At 40.0% G+C, this 20,724-nt stretch overlaps 1 protein-coding gene across 5 annotated transcripts in view; it reads right to left on the bottom strand.

Annotated features, from left to right (window-relative positions):
• The window catches only part of RALGAPA2 (Ral GTPase activating protein catalytic subunit alpha 2), a 137,309-nt gene that overhangs the window by 37,206 nt on the left and 79,379 nt on the right, over positions 1 to 20,724 (bottom strand). For all 5 annotated transcript variants that reach the window (XM_072857639.1, XM_072857638.1, XM_072857642.1 and 2 more), the window contains 2 exons: positions 19,705 to 19,863; positions 14,350 to 14,477 (listed from right to left, as the gene is read on the bottom strand). In XM_072857639.1, the coding sequence (XP_072713740.1) occupies positions 14,350 to 14,477; positions 19,705 to 19,863 (287 nt within the window). The remainder of the gene's footprint in view (positions 1 to 14,349; positions 14,478 to 19,704; positions 19,864 to 20,724) is intronic.

The raw sequence follows: 20,724 nt of genomic DNA, 5'->3' as shown, positions 1-20,724 counted from the left end.
CGCCCACTGCGGGAGGAAAGAATGAGTGGACCAGACAGATGGTCTGCCTTTGGATACTGAAAAGGATTTTGAAGGAGTTGAGTAGTATGACTTAATTCTTGTCCTGAATATTTAAGGTAAACACAGATCAATCCAAATTAGGTAAAGCTGTGCCATATATAAAAACTAGCAACAGATCATGAATGCAAAAATGCCCTAGGAAAGACTGTCCTTTTTCTCCTTTACTAATCTCTCTATGAGAGCAGAGAGAGAGTTACGAGAGTTATTTGACATTCACATTCAGCACTACTATTTGACTATACAGTCTTAATATACGGAAGTCTTCCAAGGTTGTTTTTCTTAAAAACCCTGACACTCTTGAAATATTGCCTCTGCCGTCTGATCAGGGAGCAGAAGTTTACTTTCATTTTTAAAAAATGCAACTCTTTATCCATTCTGCATAAATCATTGACTCAGCATGTTACTGCACAGTCAAAACGCACAGAGGTAAAGCAGCAGAAACACTCAAAGTCTTGAGGAACTTCCGTCCTACTGTTTCCTTGCAATTCTGGACCATTATTACAATAGTCTCTATGATAACTCCAGCAGCACTTGTGGATTCCACTCCATCCTAAAATCTCATTATACTGAATACTACAAAAAAACCCAAAACAACAAAGCTGCCTCAGTCCTGAAGCTCTAAATGTAACAAAAAGATGAAATACAAGGGGAGGAAAAGGGGTGTCTGCATGCGCTGTATTTCTAATGTTCTTCCAGTAAGTGCTAAAAAGAAAAATGAAACATTTTGTTTACTGGTCTCTATGTATCTTCTTCAGTGATACAAGGGAAGATTAAAAATTGTTGTTTGGGGCATTAAAAAGAACACTGAAGTCCATGTGAGCCTCTTCTTTGTAAACACCAGTTTTACAGGTATTGTAATTGACATGAAAAAATTGAAACTAAAAGTAAAATCTCTCCACTTTGCTTTCCGAGATCCCAGTACTTTGTGTGTTGACTTTTGGGATTCCAAAATGCACGTTGCTGTGGTATTTAAAAAAAACGGAAATGCTGGCATGCAAATCCTATTCAACAACTTGAGAATACCGAGGGCTTTTACAAGGCAAAGAACACGTTAAAAGTTCATTAATTAAACAGTGCTTGTGAACAGATGGAATGGCTATCTGGGCTCTAATTACTGTAAGTTGGTACAGAGGTTCACAGACCTTAATGAGGTTCAATAAAATGAATGATTACACATCAATCACAATTAGAGAAACCTGTAAGATGAGCTGAATTATCATGGCAACAAGTCATAAAACATGGGAGCACAAAAACCAACAGGCTCTGCAAAAGCCTATAAAGAAAACGTTTCTGAATTAGAACAGTTCTTGTGGATTGGAACGATTCCTCTCTACTGCCAAGCCCATAAAAACACTCAGTGATTTAACTGTAAGGGTTGCACCGTCCCTCTCTGCCATCCTGGAGGATTGATTAGCCATAGGAGAGTGCAGGGCGCCACAGTACCTAAAGGGTTAGCAACAGCAAAGCAAACAAGGCAATGATCTGAAAAATAACCAGTTACGGAAATGAAGAGAACGGGAACCCTTTGTCACCCGTTAAATGCGTTGTTGAAAATAAAGACACCATGTTTCTTTTTATCTTCCCAGTGAAATGGAGATGTCAAACATCAGGTACAGAGGCTGTTTAAAACCAGCACAATTAGAAGATGCGGCTATGTGGAAAACTGTGTAGTTGAGGTTATTCAGACTGGTATGTGTGGGTGTAACTGCTATTCCTACAACTCCAAACCTTTAAATAACGCGGCGCTTTATTTAAAAATTAAGGACAGAAAAATAATCCCAGCCACTTCCATTTCTTGCCATTGGAGCCGCCTGTGGGAAATGGTGTTGTCAGAGCCTTGAATTTCCCAGCTGTAATAGATGCTGGCAGCAGGGAGAAGAAGGTGGTAACATGGAGACAGAAATAAATAGTAAGGGGAGGAATTCACTTATGATATGTGAAGTCTCTGAACTTCAGCTTCAGTGCTCGTTCCCCAAAGTAACGGCTCTATACTTTTATCATCTTCCCTGTACTGCTACACTTCTATCGCCTTAATGGTGTTAGTCTGGCAGACACAGCCCTTAAAAACTCCAGAAGTCAACTTTCAATACCAGGAAGTTAATTAGAGTCACAGGTATGACCCAAGTTAAGGCAAGATCTTTCAGGAACAAGAGAAAAGAAAAATGCATGCTAGCTTGACGTTATTTTCTAAATTTTAATGACTTCACTTTCACGACGCTGCATTTTTGGTATCAAGACTTTGCAGTAATTAAAAACTGTGCTAACCCCAAGTTTGTTTGTTACAGTGATAACACTAAGATTTCTAAGTGAAGCAACTGCTACTTGAACAACACTACTTTGCCCAGCTGAAAGGTGGGCAGGAGAATGCCTATTTTATTTAAGGAAGCCAACAAACTGTAGACTAGCAAGGTTTTGTAAGATCATCCACATTGTTACATTGGTGAAAATCAATGAGGTGGATAATCCTAAATAGGTACCATAAATCTAGCTGTTCAGCAGAAGTTACAGTTACAGGTTCTCAAAAAAACCTGGCCCAGGCCAATTCAGAGAAAGTATTAAAAACAGCAAGTGAACTGAGATTTTGTTTTTTAAACAAAAAATGCTGTACATGAACTAGATTGTTACTTAGCATTAGATTTAAGAAATCATTAAAAGCCATCTGCTCCTGTTTATACACTAGAACCCTGACAGTTAATCTTACTGTGAAATACACACAAAAGTATGATACTGAGGAAAGAAAAAAATAAAAATTAAATACGCCAGCCACTAAACCCACTATGAAAAAGCAGATTTCTCCTATTCCTCTCTTGCTGTCTCCACGTTTATGTCCCCAACCTAATAAAAAAAATCCCCAGTAACAGGATGGCTTTAAAAGTTTTTCAAGCGCATGCAGAGGGAAAGCCTTTCCTCTTTAAAGAATGATACAAGATTATGGTGCTACCCATTAAAGTAGCTTTTATATAATAGGCACAAAAATCATGCACCTCATCCTCGTAGCAGCAGGTGCACAGAGTCAGTCAGGTTGGAGGGATGTCAGGAGGTGACCCAGTCTCACTTCCTCAAAGCATGGTCAACACTGAATTCAGAAGCTCATTTTTACTGAGAGAGAAACAAAGCAATTCAGACAATTCAAAGCTAAACCTAAGAACATTTTTCCTGTTTAGAAAATGATTTCTTAACTTTCAAATGAAGTGATTGCAGCACGTATGGTTCGTGAAAAACACATACTGAAGTCAGGTTTTCTTTAAAAGAGAAAAAGAAGAGAACTTTGACAACTGGTATAAACCTATATTGGCGATTACACATTGGTATTAACGCAAGTGCCCAGATCGTTGGGGACGAGCACATGAAAATGCCCATGTGCCCGTCTAGCTGGTCTTCTGCATCCCTTGTGCCTTCTCACCACCCACGGAGACACGAACGCATGGTTTCAGGGATGCGGGAGCTGCCTTGCTGGATCAAAACCGCAGTTCCCAAGGTCGGCACCCGGGCTTTGGCTGTGGTGAGGACATGGTGCATTGCGCCGAACCCATTGGGAATCCCACAGCAGGCCGGTGTGGAGTCACCAGCCCCACAAAAGCTCTCAAACTATCCCCTAGTAAAGACTTTCCGAAGCCAGGACTTCTCCTTAAAAACATTCCCCACAGGAGCATTAACCTTGATGAAGCACCGTCCGCAGGGGTTCCCTGTAACAAGTTGCTCACGGGGAGCCCGAACCGCCGAGCTCGGCCACCTTCATCTTTCACCGCAGGTCCCTTTGTTCCTTTGTTGCGGTGGAGGGAGCGGGGAGCTTCCTGCTGCGCCGCCTGCTCCGTTCCCTACTGCTCATACTTCCCTTATGCTTTTTGTCTCGTAACAACAGTAAGCGAGCCTCAGCTTTTCACTCTCTCTTCTAACGAGTCTTTTCATGACCTATATAATTCCACATTCACGCAGAGTACCCGTGTGCCATGCAACCAGGATGTGCTTTAGTTTTCTCCGAATTTTGCAGTTTAGTTTGACGATTACACTGTAAAAATTCAGACGCATCCTTTTAATCTAAATTACTCGCGGTAATTTAACGTAATTTTATTACAACGTAGAAACGATCGCTGTACGTTCTGCACAAAGGAATTAGACTGGAAGGTTAAGAATCAGCATCAGCGATACCAGCAGCTCCCTCTAGTTGGAAAGCGTATTATTTTTCTCCCCAAAGAGCTAGTATACAGGAAAGATAGCCAGATACGACAAGCTTCTTACAATAAGTGGCTTGGTAACTCATGCTGTAATATACGATCATTGTAGATCTACTAGCTACATTGCCTTGATTCTCTCTTAAATGAAAATAACTTTTTATCATCTATGCTGACTTCTGACTATTTTTGTAATACGCAACTACCAAAAAATTAAAAATTCCCAACATTTGACAATGAATCTACTTTGGAACAAAAAAAAAATCACTGTATGTTAGAAGAGTGATTTGAAAACTGTGTTTTACTGAAATTTAAAATAAGTGTTAGAACTTGCATATGCTTTAAATAAATATAGGGTTTCATATATTGATCCAGAAGCCACCTCCTTACATTTCCAAGGCTTTAAAACTAAAGAAGAGGCTTTTTAGCCTGAGGGGTTAAAAGTGTGGGTGTGGAAGTGGGCTTTTGTTAGAAAAATTAGCAATGCTATGAGTCATTGTGCATTAGCGGCAGAATAGTTTTGCATCTTGTATGAATCCAGACACCATATGCCATGCGAGGGCCTGCTACTTTATGCGGTGCCGCTGCTGACGGGCGGCCACGTGGGCATCCCCAGCGGAAAGGCTGTCTGCGCGCGGCGGCGAGCACAGGAACCCGGTGATCCGAACACGCTGGACATTGTCGCGAGCAGCAGGAACAGCTGGTAAGCTAGCAGAGCTAGCAGAGCTAGCCGAGCTAGCAAAGCCAGCGCGCCGCAGCGGCGGCGGCGAGCCAGCATGCTAATGAGACGGCGAGCGTGCACAAAGCCCGCCGCAGAGGGGATCGACCCCAGTGCTGTCGGGTCCTGCGCGGCCCAGATTTTGGAGATCTTAGCCCACTCCTCGACACCACGCTGCCGCTGCTCCCCTGCGCCTGCTGGTCTCCCCAGCGCCGCAGCCAGGTCTCGGAGCCGGGTGCTCAAATACAAACGTCATCTTTATTCTTGCCAGCAATGCAGCCAGCAGGCCAAGACGACAACCCGTAGTCAGGCGAAACTCAGGCCGAAGCCAATGCGCGTTTTGTCTGTGCGAGGATTGCACAGCCTGAATTAAATTTAAAGTCCATTCATATCAAACTCTACTTTCTCTTTTTTCCACCCGCTTGTGACAGAAGCCAAACAAAAATAACCCTAGGAAATCCAAAGTGCAAGTGAGCATTCAGGAGCAAGTTTCCAAAAGATACAGTGGAGGTTTTAGCTACACAAATCCCTTCAAAGTTAACACGGGTGGAACAGCAAAGTCATCAAAACTTACTCCGAAAATACAAAGAACACAAATCCCTTTAATTTGCCTGGTGTATAAGTGGGGAAAAAAAAACCCAAACCACCAAAAAACCCTGTAAGATTGAATGAAGTACTTAGTAGTAACCTGAATATATCAATTTTGCTTCTGCCAAACTTTAAAGAGAGCCTCTCATTAAACACAAGTTAGAGCTTCTTTGTCTAATACGACAGAAAACATAAAACACCAAGCGATAGGTGTTTGGACCTCTGTGTATCTTAGTTGGAGAGAGTGGGAGCTTGAGCTCACACCTTCCTATGAAAGATACGTTTACTAGTTCGTTATAAACAAAAAACCTATACCACACTGACTCAATGTTTGTTATTGCAAGTTAAATTGAAGGCAGAGTTCCATCACAGACCTCCTGGAAGCCCTCTGGGTAAGGCATGATTATGCTAACAAAACTGCACTTTTAATAAACTTGTTTTATTTTTACGGAGAACAGCAGAAACACTCTGATCGCCGTCAGCTTGACCAAACTGTAGGTATTTCACGAGCAATGCCACCAAAGCTGGCAGACTGCAGGTGAGCAAGAGATGAGTGGCCAGTTAATCTAGAAATGCGGCCAATGTCAGGCTGCGATAAGCGCCCTGCTAGGCACCCCGGGAATACCTACTAGCTATCAGCCAGTCGGTACAAACCTCAAACTGTACATTTCCCTCTTCAGCCCTTGCTCATGGTGCTCTTCGCAGACTGGCAGAGAAATCTACTGCATTTTGCTTGTGAATATACGAAGAACTATACTGTGCTTTTACAGATTTAAACTGGATAAATGTTACTCCCAGCAATCTTAAGAGCAGCAGTGGTACACTAACCCTTTTGCACAACTCAAGTTTGATTCAGCGCTAGGACACAAGTTTAAAGCAGCACTTAAATAAAAACCCCAGTTTCCTGCAAAATTATTCATGAACAAATAAAATATTACTGACAAAGAAATGGAATGAAGAAACCAAGTGTTTCATTCAAAGCAGCAGCTTCTCCATGGCAGAGGAGAGTTTGGATTCAAATTCCCAACTTCCAATCCTGATCTGCTGCTTATACTTTATGTACTCTACTATTTCCAGCAAGATCATGACTTTCCAGTCTTTGGTAGGGGCTGAAGAGTTACGGCTGTGTATTTTAGGAACCTTGTTTTCAATTACTGCACACATACAACATTTAACAAACCCAAAGTTGCATTTGGGGTTTGTTTTTTTTCTTATTTCTGACATATATCACACAGAGAATTCACTTTTCATTTAAAAAACCATTACATTCATGATGTCACTTAACCACAGGTTCATTTTTGGAACCACCCATTAAATCACTTAGCAAATAAAAGCCTTTAAAACTGCTGGGGTTTATTTACTTATACTGAAGAGTACAGCTGCTGCACAGAGATCATCATCAGGAGGGGCAGCAGTTAGTGCCGTTTAAAACTGCTACAGAATTAGCTTGGGACTTTCCCAACAACCCTCAGTGATCTTTACAGCTTCCAACCGTGGAGAAGAATAATGATGCCCCATGTTATAGCAGAAAAATAAATTGTATTGTTAACACACAAACTTCACTGCTGCCTCCCTTGCCTTCTGTAAAATGGTAAGACTCACCAGCAGTTCACAGTAATGCGTATACAAGACGTGTGTCTAACAAGGGACTATGAACAGGGACAGGTATGTACAGATGCATGCGCAAAAATATAGAAATTTAAAACCATTACGTCCATACATCATTCGGCAGCACGTGAAGTTTAAATCCGCAGCAGCATTATATACTCTTTATATATTCACAAGTGGGATGCAGTAGATTTCTCTGCAAGTCTATGAAGAGCACTATGAATAAGAGCTGAAGAGCCGCCTCCACAATCCCATGTAATGCCACCTAAAAGCTTTGCCTCGCATGACTTATTACAGGCTGGAGCAGATTAGAGGCATCGATCGCTGCCTGGAGAAGGTTCTTGCTGCGAGGAGGGAAGGCAGCCGCAGAGACAGACAGCCCGGCCATCGATCCACTCCAGTGGGGAGCTGCGCTGCAGAATGAAGGTCAGCGCTGCTTTACACCACCCGGTACAGCCACTGCCGCGTTCATCAGCATCCCTCAGAGACTGCTGCAACGGGACCAAATACTTCTGTCTGAAACTCAAACCCTCACATGAGGGCTCGTTACAGCAGAAATCGCCAGAAAAGCGAAGGATGGCAAGTTAAACCTGCTGCTCTCCGCAGACAAAGCAGCAGAGGACTGACTACAGACAGACACTCCTGCGAGCCAGAACCGATCACTTTGGCATAAAACTGTCAGATGCCATGTCATATAAATTGTCACAGCTCCTGTGACACATGCTTTAGAATTTCATAGTAATTTCTAACAGCATCTATATAGCTTGAGGGCATAACTTCTTTGGATGAAATAAAGGGAACAAATTGTGAACCCCTCTCTAAAGAGAGTAACAGGCTTTCTATTTGATTTTCACAGTACAGTCAAACACCCCTTTATAACCAAAGCAGAGTTCTAAATGCAAGCTCAACAAAGCACATTTTGAAAGGTACGCAAAATGTGTTTTCAGGCATCTGACATTACGTACACCTACAAAATATATGACAGCCATTCACACAATTAAGTCCATCATAGCAAATATCTTTCTTTTTTAGTCTCTGATAAAGCAGGTAAGCAGATCAGTCAATCTACATTAAGTTGATCAGAAATTGGCTTAAACCAGCAACAGGAATTAATTCAGATTTCAAAGTTGACATTCTTTGTTTAGTCTTCTTGATTCCAGACACGACATACTAATATATAGTAGATGTGTTAATATCTGGATGCAATATAATGAATTAAAGTTATGGATATATTTTTTTGTTAGGTATTTAGATGGTCTTTTGATTTTATTCTAATGAACTACTTGTTTGGTATAGTTAAGCAGGCATACCGTATTCATTACAGTGGATAAAACTTTAAGAGTTATTCATGTATCAAATTACTTCTCCAAAGTAAGGGCTGTGTTTTCTTCTGGCCCACAAACAGGACTGCAAATCGTAAGCAGGGAAATGGTGACATCCAGTGCTCAGATATTATGTAAAGCGTATGCCTCCTCATCGTGCTCTTTTGTGTTTGTTCTAACACAGACACCTTCAGCATCTAATGCACAGATGTATTATGTTGCAGCAAAGTGCTATGAACATCACTGATAAACTTAAGAATTTAGAACTCTTTTACCTTCAGGTTTTCTCTTTGAGTGAACAACAAATAATGCAAACAACTTCAGAAACAATACCATAACCTGCCACTGTGGTAATTTTTTTCTTCTTAGCAGACTAAGAATATTTAGGTCAGCCCTTATACAAGTCTATTTATATTGATGAAAAAGGCAGAAGCAGCACAGCTTATATTAGAGATTTGTTAGGATTACGTCTCCAAGAACACTTGCACAGCTACCTGAAATTGACAGTTTCAATGGCAAAAATAGTGGCTGACAGACAGAGTCTGCATGCCCACACCATCAGTTATTTCTTCTTCCCCTGTAGAGTAACGCAGCACTGTACTCTCATCAAGATGCTATTGAAGAGTATGAAAAATACACAGGAATCAACAGGCAGAATAAGAACAAACCTCTTTTCTTTCCGTAAGACCAAACCAATTTATCCTAAAAGTGAGATTGCTTAAAAAGATAATTTTATAATAAACATGTGAATTCTCAATAAACCCCAACAGGAACTAACTCCCTATTTACTCATTCACAGGAAGATACAGGAAGCTTAAATTACTAAGAAAATAATTCAAAGACTACAAGAAACCAACGAAGAACACAGGAAAGAAGCCAATCGGTGCTTGCACATAGGGACATTTTACACCCTCCAGCAGGTTGCTTACAAAAAGCTGGTGGAAGCTAGGGTAACATTTCCGACATGTCAGAATCTCTCCTACTTTTCTTCAAATTCAGTTAGTGAGACCAGGTAGGACTGGAAGTACGATAGTTATTTGCAATGGTGGAGAAAAAAAGAAGTGGTAAGATACTACAAATAACATCAAAATAATTTTTCAATTAAAAGCAGCTTTTTTCAGTAGAAGAATGGAAACACAGAGATATAGGCATTTACATTCAGGTACATGAAGCCACTTCACCAACTTCACAGATCATGACAGCAATTCACCAAAGTTTCCTCTTCATCACTGTGGCCATTTTGCAAGCTCTGAGAAGCTTTTCTTTCCAGTTAAGCAGCAGGCGAAAAGGCTCAAAAAGCATTGCTCCACCTTACACTTATACATTTTTCTACAACAAACCAGGTCTGGTACAATCTTTCAGCCAATGCAATTTAAAGAACAGCTGTCTTAATTGTGGAGATAATTTTGTGCTACACTTTTTTTAAAAGACGATGGTAAAAGATATAAGAATCCAGGATGTTTACCTCTACTGTTATTATAAAACATGTAAGATGGGAAAGAATAAGCATCCTGGCTATGAAATTTCATAAGTAAAACCTGAGACCAACTTACAAATCTCTAAACAAGAACATTTTAATTTAAGGAGCAAGGAAATTACTCCGTTTTGAAAGACAGTCTGGATTCTGGGTAGTCAAAATTGCATTTCCCTATGCATTCTAAGGGGAGCTTTTTGCTCAGACATCACTATCCCCAAAGTCTTCTTGGAGACCAACATTAAATTATGGACCAACCAAAGGGCCCGACACCTGCAGACTTAGTTACATTTTCGTATTTGGAGGTTTACTAGCACCTGAGCTTAAAAACCATTAGCTTCAACAGCAGCTGTAAATCAGACCCATAATAAAGACTTAAACCCAAACTCTGTTTCCCCCCACCAGTATTTATCTTTACAGGTAAGACCAGCTCCCAGAGATGTGCACTACTGCAGCTTAGGGCGACTGGGACTCCAGAATGTACAAGTGTTCAAAAATCCTCTCCAGCATGCAACTAATTTAATATAAGCTGGAAGAGAGCACAAAGATGCAGTTTTATATCATCACCCCTACTATTTTTTGAAATATTCAATATTACTGGAACCAGAACAGCCCCTTGCTTAGGGGGTAACTGCTCAACCCAATTACAATTACCAAAGCACTGCACCAAAGCACCAAATTATGAATGCACTGTTTTTCATCCCTGCTGTCATCTCCTAAGGCGTCCTGCTTATAGACTTGCGCTACTCTTAAATACTGACGATTAGCAACCTCTGCTTTAACTGGACTTAATTAAGAGGAACTTTAGTTTTGATACATAATTATTCATCTGTGAGATTAGTTGTTCCTTCCTTTCTCCAGCACATAAAAAGGTGGCTTTAATGCTCTCAAAAACTTGCATAAATACATACATTTTCATACAACAATTTTAGTAAGTTTAAATATTATTCTTTCTTGTTCTTATACAATTTAAGCCACCTTATTGTTTCCGATTTCCATAAAATACACAGGCATATTGCAAATAAAAATTATTGCCTGAAAAAGCAGACTGGTGAGGCTGCCGAAACACATTACCTCACACTCAAGAGTTACTTAAGGATGGTGAGAGCACCAATTAGTACCGTCTGCAGCCGCTCAGTCTCAATGCTTCATTGCACCAAGAATGAATGCACTCCTGAAAAAATGGTTATTTTGAACATATACTAATGTATAATCATCCATGACCATGTAAACATTGCAGCAGCTACAGAGCCAACTGAGCTTTAACGGTTCAAAAGACAACGGAGCTATGCGTTAACTACCCTGGTTTTGCTCCTGTGTAATGCCATCACATGCCATTTCATGTAGACAAAGAACTTGTAGCCAGTATGGCTTTAAACTAAAGTTTAAATACAGTTAATTATTTTTTAATGAATATTTCTCTCACCCTAATGAATTCCTTAAAACAGAAACAGTTACACAAACATAAAAAATAGATTTAAAAAAATCTGATGTGGTGTGCCATAGTTACCTTCCTCATTTTCAAAGAGATTTCCAACAGAAAAATGTATTTGGGTACGACAGTGGAATTTGTGTCATCATGACCAAGCGATTACAGCGCACAACGAGATTCTCCCGCGGCTCTGCGGCCCTGGTCCCCATGGAAACCGGACTCGGATATTGTCCTCCACTCGCCGCAGCACCGAGACTTGGGAGCCTTTTGTGCCTGATGAGATTTCTTCCACAGCCTTCCAGCAACAGACCCTATGCTTCCTCCTGACTCTTTCCTAATTGAGATGCAAATTAATCTCTGTGGCTGATTACACTTCCCTTAAAGCCCCTGACAAGCGCAGCTGTAACCGGAGTTTACAGACTTTCCAACAAGTGACTTCAGCTGTCACTACTGGCAAGATGCTGCCCCTGCTCCCCGGCACGCGACCCCGCTTCCCGCGGGCACCACGACCAGCCCGCTCCCCTCGCACCTTGCAAGGCAGGAGCGAGGATCAGGGCTCTGCTCCAGCTGGAGCAGGGTCCCAGCAGGTATTTCACACCCTGCCGCTGCGCCACACAAGCGCCACGGACTCCGTGCCTTATCACCATCGAACCGTTTACACCAGATGAAGCGTTCAATCAATTTCTAACCACACTTGAATCAAGAAAATTTTTATCTACTAACCCTTAATACGGATGCCGACTTTTAGCATGGCCCGTGTGACAAACACAAGTGGCAGACCGCTCCTCAGCTCTGCCTTAAGGCTTTTCTGCGCTCACCCGAACTGCAAGGTTACGTCTAACATGCTGCCAAACATCATCTGTTACTTTTCCAGGATTATTGCTTTTTATTTCTCCCCTCTATTGAAGTTTTTTTGAGTTATTTCACCTTTGAGTTATTTGCATCTGCAGTCTGACAAAGTTCCTAACCTCTTTCATTTACTGTTCAAATTGCTGGGTCTGCTTTCCCCCCTCTTTTCCTCATAGCAGTTAGCGAAGCGAACACCAGAGCAAAGTCATTCACTGCGCGTGCACCCTTTGGGAGCTACAAAGCAGTGTTCCTGCATTGGACAGGTTCAAACAGCACCTTTACACATCTATGCATTTACATTCCAATTTCTGGCTCAGTAAAAATTTTAGTATATCTTTGTGCTTATAAGGAGTAATTGTTGTTGACCTTTGCTGTAAGAAAAAAAGTGTTTCATTATCTACAGTAAGAGTTGTGGATAGCTTTCTCTCCCACTCCAGCGTCATCCTGATGGGATCTTCCCACCACATTATCTTTGTCCAGTTTCAGAAGTTTCTCAATCCACTTTCATTTATCAAACAGACAAGTGGCAGTTGATTCACTACAGATATCGTTGGTGCAAAAGCAGGCACAAAAAAGGAAGAAAAGAATCTGGGGACAGATGCTGTTTCAGCTAGACCTCAAACATATGCTGAGAAGTGGCATGTGCTATCATATTTGTGCTGCTCATGTTTCCCTGGGGACAAGGAGGGACCCAGAGAGAGAGATGCTGTCGGAAAGCAGGAGCACAGCAGGCTCGTGAGCGCTGTTTGCTCACAAAATGTTGAAAGCCAAAAGATGAGCAGGATCGGGAATCAGCGGACTCGGACCGGGAGTGAGGTGCTGGGATAGCGGTAAGAGGCGACAGGACCTCTTCATTCTTGTAACCGCTGTTACTCATGTTAATTTTCCTACACTGCTATTTTATTTTTATACATTGGCTATAGAAGCAGATGGATTAAGCTAAATTCTGCATAGAAGAATTTTAGTAATTAGCTAGATTTCTCTCATCAAACGAAAGTGGAAAACTTGGCAAGTTTTGAATCGTCTGCTAGGTACTGCCACAGTTTGCAGCTGATATATTGCATTCAGCTGCTTACGCAACAACCACCAACTGTCTTTGTTTTAAAACGAGTACACAACGAAGTGAATGAAATACAAATTTGTTTAACCACAATGCTACTTTTAATTTCTGACAACTTTTGCAAAGCGTTAAAATTTAGCCTTTAAAATTTAGCCTTTAAAAAACCAAAAAACAACAGTATTTTGAGGATATTTTGTCTTTTAAAAATGTGCATCTCAAACTCATTAATGTTCTTTCAAAGATCAAAACATTTCATTTACAAACTCTTTCTCAAAGTCATATAGTTAGAAAAATACTCAAATCAAAAGCTCCCCAAGGAAAACAAAGTGCAGTGAGTGTTGGTCCTGAGATAAATGATATGAGTAACAAAACAAGCTATAAAATCTTTCTAGCATCATTAGGCATTATGAGAAAGTCCTAGAATAAGTGAAAACCAGTAATAACGCTGTTAGTCTGTACATCACATAAGAATAAAAGTCTATGCTACAATTTCTGTAACACAGAAGCACACCATCTAGTTATCTTCCAGCAACTGCTAGAAAATGTGTTCTGACAATGCCCAAATACAGACATGGCTGGAATAAAACCGGAATTCGGGAACTGAAACATCCGTATCCGAGGCCAAATCCCATCTGTCTTATTAACGTAGTAAGTCCAAGTAAAGTCAATTGGACTACTTCTTTGAATAAGATAAGAATACAACTGAGCTCTGTGTATTAGCCTAATATACGCTGTAGATAACTTCTGTTAGCGTGAAAGAAAATCGAGTATTATCATTACTTACAGTTCAAAGCATCAGTGTTAAGTCCAAGTCCACCACCAGCGAGACTGTCTGAAGCTGCTGGTGAGAACACTCTTGCGATGCTATGATCTTATTTTTGAAACACTGCATGGCAACTGGGTGCGAATGACTGAAAACATTGAGCTTGACGTGAAGAAAGCTTTGACCTTTTCCAATAAAATCAAATGGGAAGGATTTTCACTAAAGCTTACCTCCCTGTAGAGGAACATTCAGAAGTAAGAACCCTACCAAGGGAAGCCTTGCCCCAGCAGGAGAAAAGGATACAAGCTCTGGTAGAGCGGGATGAGCGACTTGACGGCTCTGCTGGCATTGATGCATGTGGCACATATGAGGCTTGGCAGCAGCTTTGCAGTCACGATTGCTCCATCAAAGAGAGGACCGAAAAATGGCACCTGTGGACCCCAAAATAAAACCAACACATGTAAAGCCAAGCCAAGGGAAGCTGAAATGTTAGTGTAGAGCATGGGAGCAACTTCCAAAATCACAGAAACAACACGCCCTACTCCCAGGGGCTTTTCACAGTAAGGTATCTGCTGCTCGAGAAAGGCACGAGGAGGCAAGTTTCATATTGCCTCGCTCTAGACAGTGAAGTTATTCAGTACAAGTACAAGTGTTAGCTTGCTCTAGGTCTCCTCTCTAGATCACGGGCACGAAGAGACTCCTCCAAGTACAGCAGAACACCACCAAAACAAACCACCTCCACGGGCTGTAGCTGTGGGGCCGTTACCAGCCAGGTCAGCATGGTTGGTCGGGCGGTACCCTTGCTAGCACAACATACTGTATCTTGCATTATATTACTGACGTTTGGAATAAAAAGCATCAGACCCACTATAGAAGACCAGTACATTACTCTGCCATAAAACGGTATGACCACATTGCTTTCCACACTGAAACTTCCAGTGTGATATTAATCCCCCAATTTTTTATTTTAAGTTTTTAAATCTTCCATAATTGCCATCAGTATACTTTACATGTATATGCACAGTTCACAGAATATTCAGCTGGGTAAACATGGGCTTGTTATGCATATGAACAAAATTTGCCTATGAATTTGAAATCGATATTCCATTTTGAGTAGATATTAAGAGCTGTTTTCTGTCTTGCATCCCAACAGGAGACCCTGATTCACTGGCTGAATCTGACATTGGCAGGAGTTTTTGCAAATAAGTATTTATTTCAGATAATCCTCTATAAACTCCTTCCATGGACTTCACTGAAAGGAGAAAAAAAATTGAGTTGATCCAAGATAATGAGGTCTGTGGAAAGCAGAGGAGATGGCGGAAAACTACCACCTCTCAGAGGCAGTCCCCCATAAGCACAGCCAGGACAGGCACAAACAGGTCTATCCCAGCATAGCATGTCAAGGTGTTAAAACGCTGTTCCTTCAGGGTTACCTCCAGAGGAAACCACCACATAATGTCACTTGGTGACATATGGCTCTTCAGACAAATGCTATACTAGGCAAAAGAGACACTTTATAAAAGTGAAAAATGTCTGGACTTTGTCATGTCAAACCCAGAAAATTTTAATGCTTAAATATATAATAAATTTTAGTATTTACAAGTAGTCAAACTCATTTCCCTTTCACAAACTCAAAATGAAAAAAAAAAACAAAACAAAACCAAAAACCCCAAACCCAACCCTAAACAGAAGCTAGCAGCAATTATCAATATTTAAGCTATGGATTTTTTTCCATCCATGCAGAGGCTTATCACATAAATAAATACCCTCTATTATTCTTCTGCAACTGCTTGTGGGTGACTGTGACAGTCATTCAATAAATGGACAAAGGGAATAATATAAATCCCCTGCATCTAGGGAATTCCTCTAATTAGAAGTGGCAATGAATTACAGAATAAATTTGGGTTTAATATAACATCTGCAAATGACAGCTGTCTTTTCACACAGTTATTTTGTCATTCCTTTACTTAAAATAATTACCTGTCCCCCAAAAAATAGATTAGTGCAAAATGTTTCCATAGTGGGTTTGCCTGTCTTTTTTTTATGCTAGCATTACTATCTAGCAGTTGGGAAGAAAGGTGACAGGAAGAAAATCTATGCCACCGAAGCGATAATGTTCTAGAGCATCAAGTTTTTCCTCTTTAACCAATAACATTTCTAAGTGAAATTTTTAACACATACTCTGTTTACAAGTATTGACAAAAGGAGAAAAAATGTAAAACTACATTTTTGATGTAAGTACAAATAAGGAGGTTAAGTACATACGAGTATTAAAATTATACCAACATACAAATACCAGATATTAAAAGTCAGATTAGCACTTACATATGCTACTGTCCAGGGAAATTAATTATCAGGCTTTTTGACACGCAATTTCTGCTTACAGGACTTTGTTTCACTGTTTCAAAACCACCTGGAGTCTAGGGAGTGCAGTAGATTTTCTTAACACAGTATTACAGAATTTATATACTTAAAATAGAGACAAGGTGTGGATATTTTATACACCTTATATATGTGTGTATATAAATACATACACATATATAAGTATGCTCACATTTAAAAAAAATCTTTCAGTGGCCGCTCTCCAGCAAATTTATCAAAAATATGGCCAATCTGTCTGACATTAAAAAAAAAAAAAGTTTAATAATTGTTTTCTCTGAAAGTTTAATAATCAAACTCCAATAAATCATACGTTACTCTCAAACTCCTTTTAAACAGAAAAGTAGGCTAATTCAAGATGAACCCTAAAAACAGAGAGCTTTCCTTAGCACCCCTGAACTCTGTCCCCACAGTGTAAAGATAAGAGTGCAGTGGGTGCTATTCAGAGTGACTTTCATGAAATTGGGAAACATGCTTTTTTCAAGCATGTTTCAAATAATCAAACAGATTATTTCAAGAACTGTGTCCTAGGCACATGTTTTGTCAAAAAGTACACATTTTTCATGACCCAAAGTTGGCGTACGCTGGCGGATGGAAAAAGAAAATAATGCAAAGGATGGAAGTGGCTTTGTATGAGAGCAACTGATTCTACATTACCAAAGAAAAGCAAGCGTAACACATGAAACCAGAACCAAGAGCAGTATTTGCCCAAACGGGTTCATAGCTTTTCGATGTGCGGGGCTAACCCTCTGGAGACCTGCAAAGGCGTCGCTGCCCTGCCTTACAGCAGCAGCAGAGCCAGCAGGCCTCACTGCTCCCCGGCAGGCTCGGGGTCCACAGAGCCCGCTGCGATACGAGGAGCACACAACCAGACCATACGCCCGCATGGACACAAAGCTTGGAATTATTAATTCCTGAACAGATCTACCGGCCACGCCGAGGGTCATTAAAGTCAATGGAACTCGCATATCGTCAGCCTCCATCTGCACAGGGGGCTCTGCCTTAACAAGGAGTTCGAGGGGGGGACTAACTGAATGCACAGGGACACGCTCCCTGCTCAGTACTTTTCTGTGAGTTGGTATTAAATACCCATTTGAGGAAAACAGTGTTTTGAATGGTTACAAAAAATATATTATGCTTTGACAGGAATCAATTAAAAGAAAAAAAAAGAGTAAAGGAAAATATCCCCCTCCTTGAGCACTCCAAATGTCAATGCAAGTTATCCGTGAAACAAAAATTAATATTCAGCCCATTGCAAACACCTGCTTCATTACAATTTCCAAGAAAAAAATAATTATTTCTGTTGCACACAGTAAAAGTAGGCAAGGTTAAATAAACCTTTTGAGCACAAAGACTTCCCCTCTATAGCAAGCAGCACTAGTTAAAAGAGTGGGGAATGGGTAAATTATTGTACCAAATGGCTGAGAATTAATCTCTGATGACTAGCTGCAATCTAACGAGGCATCTGTGTCCCAGGGAACCCGCAGTATGTCCCTGGCGGTATGTGCAGTGTGTAGAGTCTGCCTGGCATTCTTTGTCCTCTTTTGCAGGCAGCTTTTCGTCTCATTGTTCAGAATATCCTCATGCATCTGTGACGCGTGGAATGCATTCACACTAACAGACTTACTATTGTCTTCTCTCAGAAGCTTTGTCGAGCAAAGACTGCATCACGGTTCCTGATAATTATATTGCTTAATTAATCAAGACAAAAAAAATTTGCAAATCATTGCCCGGTTGCCAAGCAGGGAGATAAAAAATGAAAACAATACAAGCTGAAGCAATATAACAAAAGTAACAGCTATCTGATCAGAAATTCTTATATAATGAAGCTATTAATGCTAAATCGGTTAATGTTAACATTGCTCCAGGTGTCTCTACTTAGATGCAAACAAAAAGGCTAACATTATGTATATAAAAGGCCAAATGTTGCCATGGATTCTGTAACCTGATAGAGAGGACAGCCTTTTCATTTGATTAGGGAATGCAATTTAAATACCAGGGACTGAAGCCAAACAACAGACATTTCTCTCTGCAAGCCTCTTTCATTCACCCTGGGGTCAGTAGCTGGTGAACAAAAGGTCAGCCACACTTGCCCTGGAAATGTCTGGATTAATTTTATTACATTGTAATGGTTTGTACTTTAAATGTAGGGATAACACTAAATTTCCAGTTAGCTATTATTCTTTCTGCCCGTTGGGTATTTTTGACTAATATGTAAGATGACATAGCTTTTCTCGATTGGTTCATAGAATTTTCAAGCATGCTCATAACTCTAAATTCTGATTTTCCTCATGGAACATTAAAAGCTAAAATCCCCCAGAAGTAAATTGCAGAGCTCAAAATCAAGTAGGAAAAATCCCACTATTCCAGTTTATAAAAAAATTTCGAGTTTAAAATGTCTACTGGCAAACCACTGGTTGTTAATATATAATAGCTCCGTCATTCACAACTCAAAATATTGTATACAGCTGGTATATATGTCATCTGATGTATGCATTTTTCCACAGCCAGTTATTCTCTTGGACAAATATTGTCCCTCATATAAGGGAAATGGTATTTATCACACTGATTACTTCCATAAACTATAATTTCTACAAATTTTTGCATCCATGATGTACCAGACAAGCATTTCTTAAAGTAGCTTTTTTTATACACATGCACAGATGTACATACACACATCCCTGACATTTTGCAAAGAAAAAAATCCATTATTTCCAAAAAATGTCTAAAATGTGGTTGTATAACAATTATTTAAACAGAAAATACTAAACCTCAAATACTTTGTTTGATGTAAAGATATCCAATGCCTACATCATGCCATTGAGTCAGATTACGATGACGGTCTCAAAAACATGTGAGGTTAGGCACAGTACCATATGTACAACAGTAACCAAGCCGTATGGGGTGAATTAACAGCAAATGAGGAACTTAAATCTTTATTATTTTGCTTTTCTTGCCTCACATTGGAAAATCACAATGATTTTAAACATTGGTCTTTGTACAATAACTCCTATGGGCTGAGAATTATGAAGTATTTCTTTAAGCACTAAGCATGAATATAAAATGAATTAGTAGCCATTTCAATCACTATTAATAATTCTAGTTTTAAAATAAAAGCTCATTGCTCAGCATACTTTTAAACTGAGATGGACAGACTATATTTCGTATTTGCTGGAAAAAAACCCCAAACTCTAAACCACTGAGCTTTATTTAAGCAACAAAACTGTTGGTCACTTGTATAACACATATGATAGATCCAATAAAGCAGATAAAACATACCTCCGGTTTCTTCATTATCTCTATGAAAAACATGTGATTCTTCATTGGATAAATAACAATTAAAACATCTCCAAAATCTGTTGGTATAATGCCTCTGCGGTAGTTCCTGGTGTGTTCAGACCAGACGATGTGAACCTCATCATTTCCCAAGTGACGAAGCTGCAACAGCAAATTGGCTCTTTATTAATCAGAGTGATAACAACAGTTTATGAGGGGTCATGGCTTACAAATTGAATTACAATGCTCAATAGTAGAAATATTTCATTACAGAAAAAGTTAAAATATTGTTTTTCTCCAGTTGCTCATGAACAGATCAGCTAAATAATTTGCTTCATTCAGAACGCATTGTTGTCTGATGGCTTAATTAAGTAATTATCAAACTAGCCATTAGCACGATATGTAAATGTACATTACCTACAATAATTTAAGATGGAAATCTGAATTACTAGAACAAAATGTTAACCAACAGAACATCATATTCCAGCTAAAATAAGGTAGCTGCCACAGGAATATGAAATGCCTTGACTCAGGATGTCAAGAAACTTTCCATCATGAACCGCTATTACTGAATTTATTATATTACAAATATCTCCTTGCTGACTCTGGCTGGAGAGGACTTTTGTTTGAAAATGTAAGCAAAATATCTGGGCAATGTGAATTCAAGAAGAACAGGAACTACTGTGGGAGTTACCTTTTTATTTGGAGCAGAGTTGCATAAAATATGGATAAAATTTAAATGTGACATATACAAAATGCATCTGAAAGCCTGTCTGTTTGCTTTGTTATTGGAGGAACTGGAGGTGATCTAACAGATGGCAAAAAGTATTTGGCAATCATGGACAAGCTACGCACAATAGTTTCAACTGTAAGCTTTAAAGTTAAAATTTAATCCACATGCAGAATGCCAGCCCAAAGCATAAAGAGAATTTAAGTCTCACTTAAAGCTTAAAAGACACACCCCCCACCCCCCCCAGTTTGGTGCTAGCCCCTGGAACAATGTGCACAATAGACCGAACAAAG

Source organism: Ciconia boyciana, chromosome 3 (genome assembly GCF_034638445.1).
Source record: "Ciconia boyciana chromosome 3, ASM3463844v1, whole genome shotgun sequence".
In the NCBI taxonomy this organism is placed as follows: domain Eukaryota; kingdom Metazoa; phylum Chordata; class Aves; order Ciconiiformes; family Ciconiidae; genus Ciconia; species Ciconia boyciana.
The sequence above is the reverse complement of the archived record's forward strand: the minus strand, read 5'-3'. Positions and strand labels throughout refer to the sequence as shown.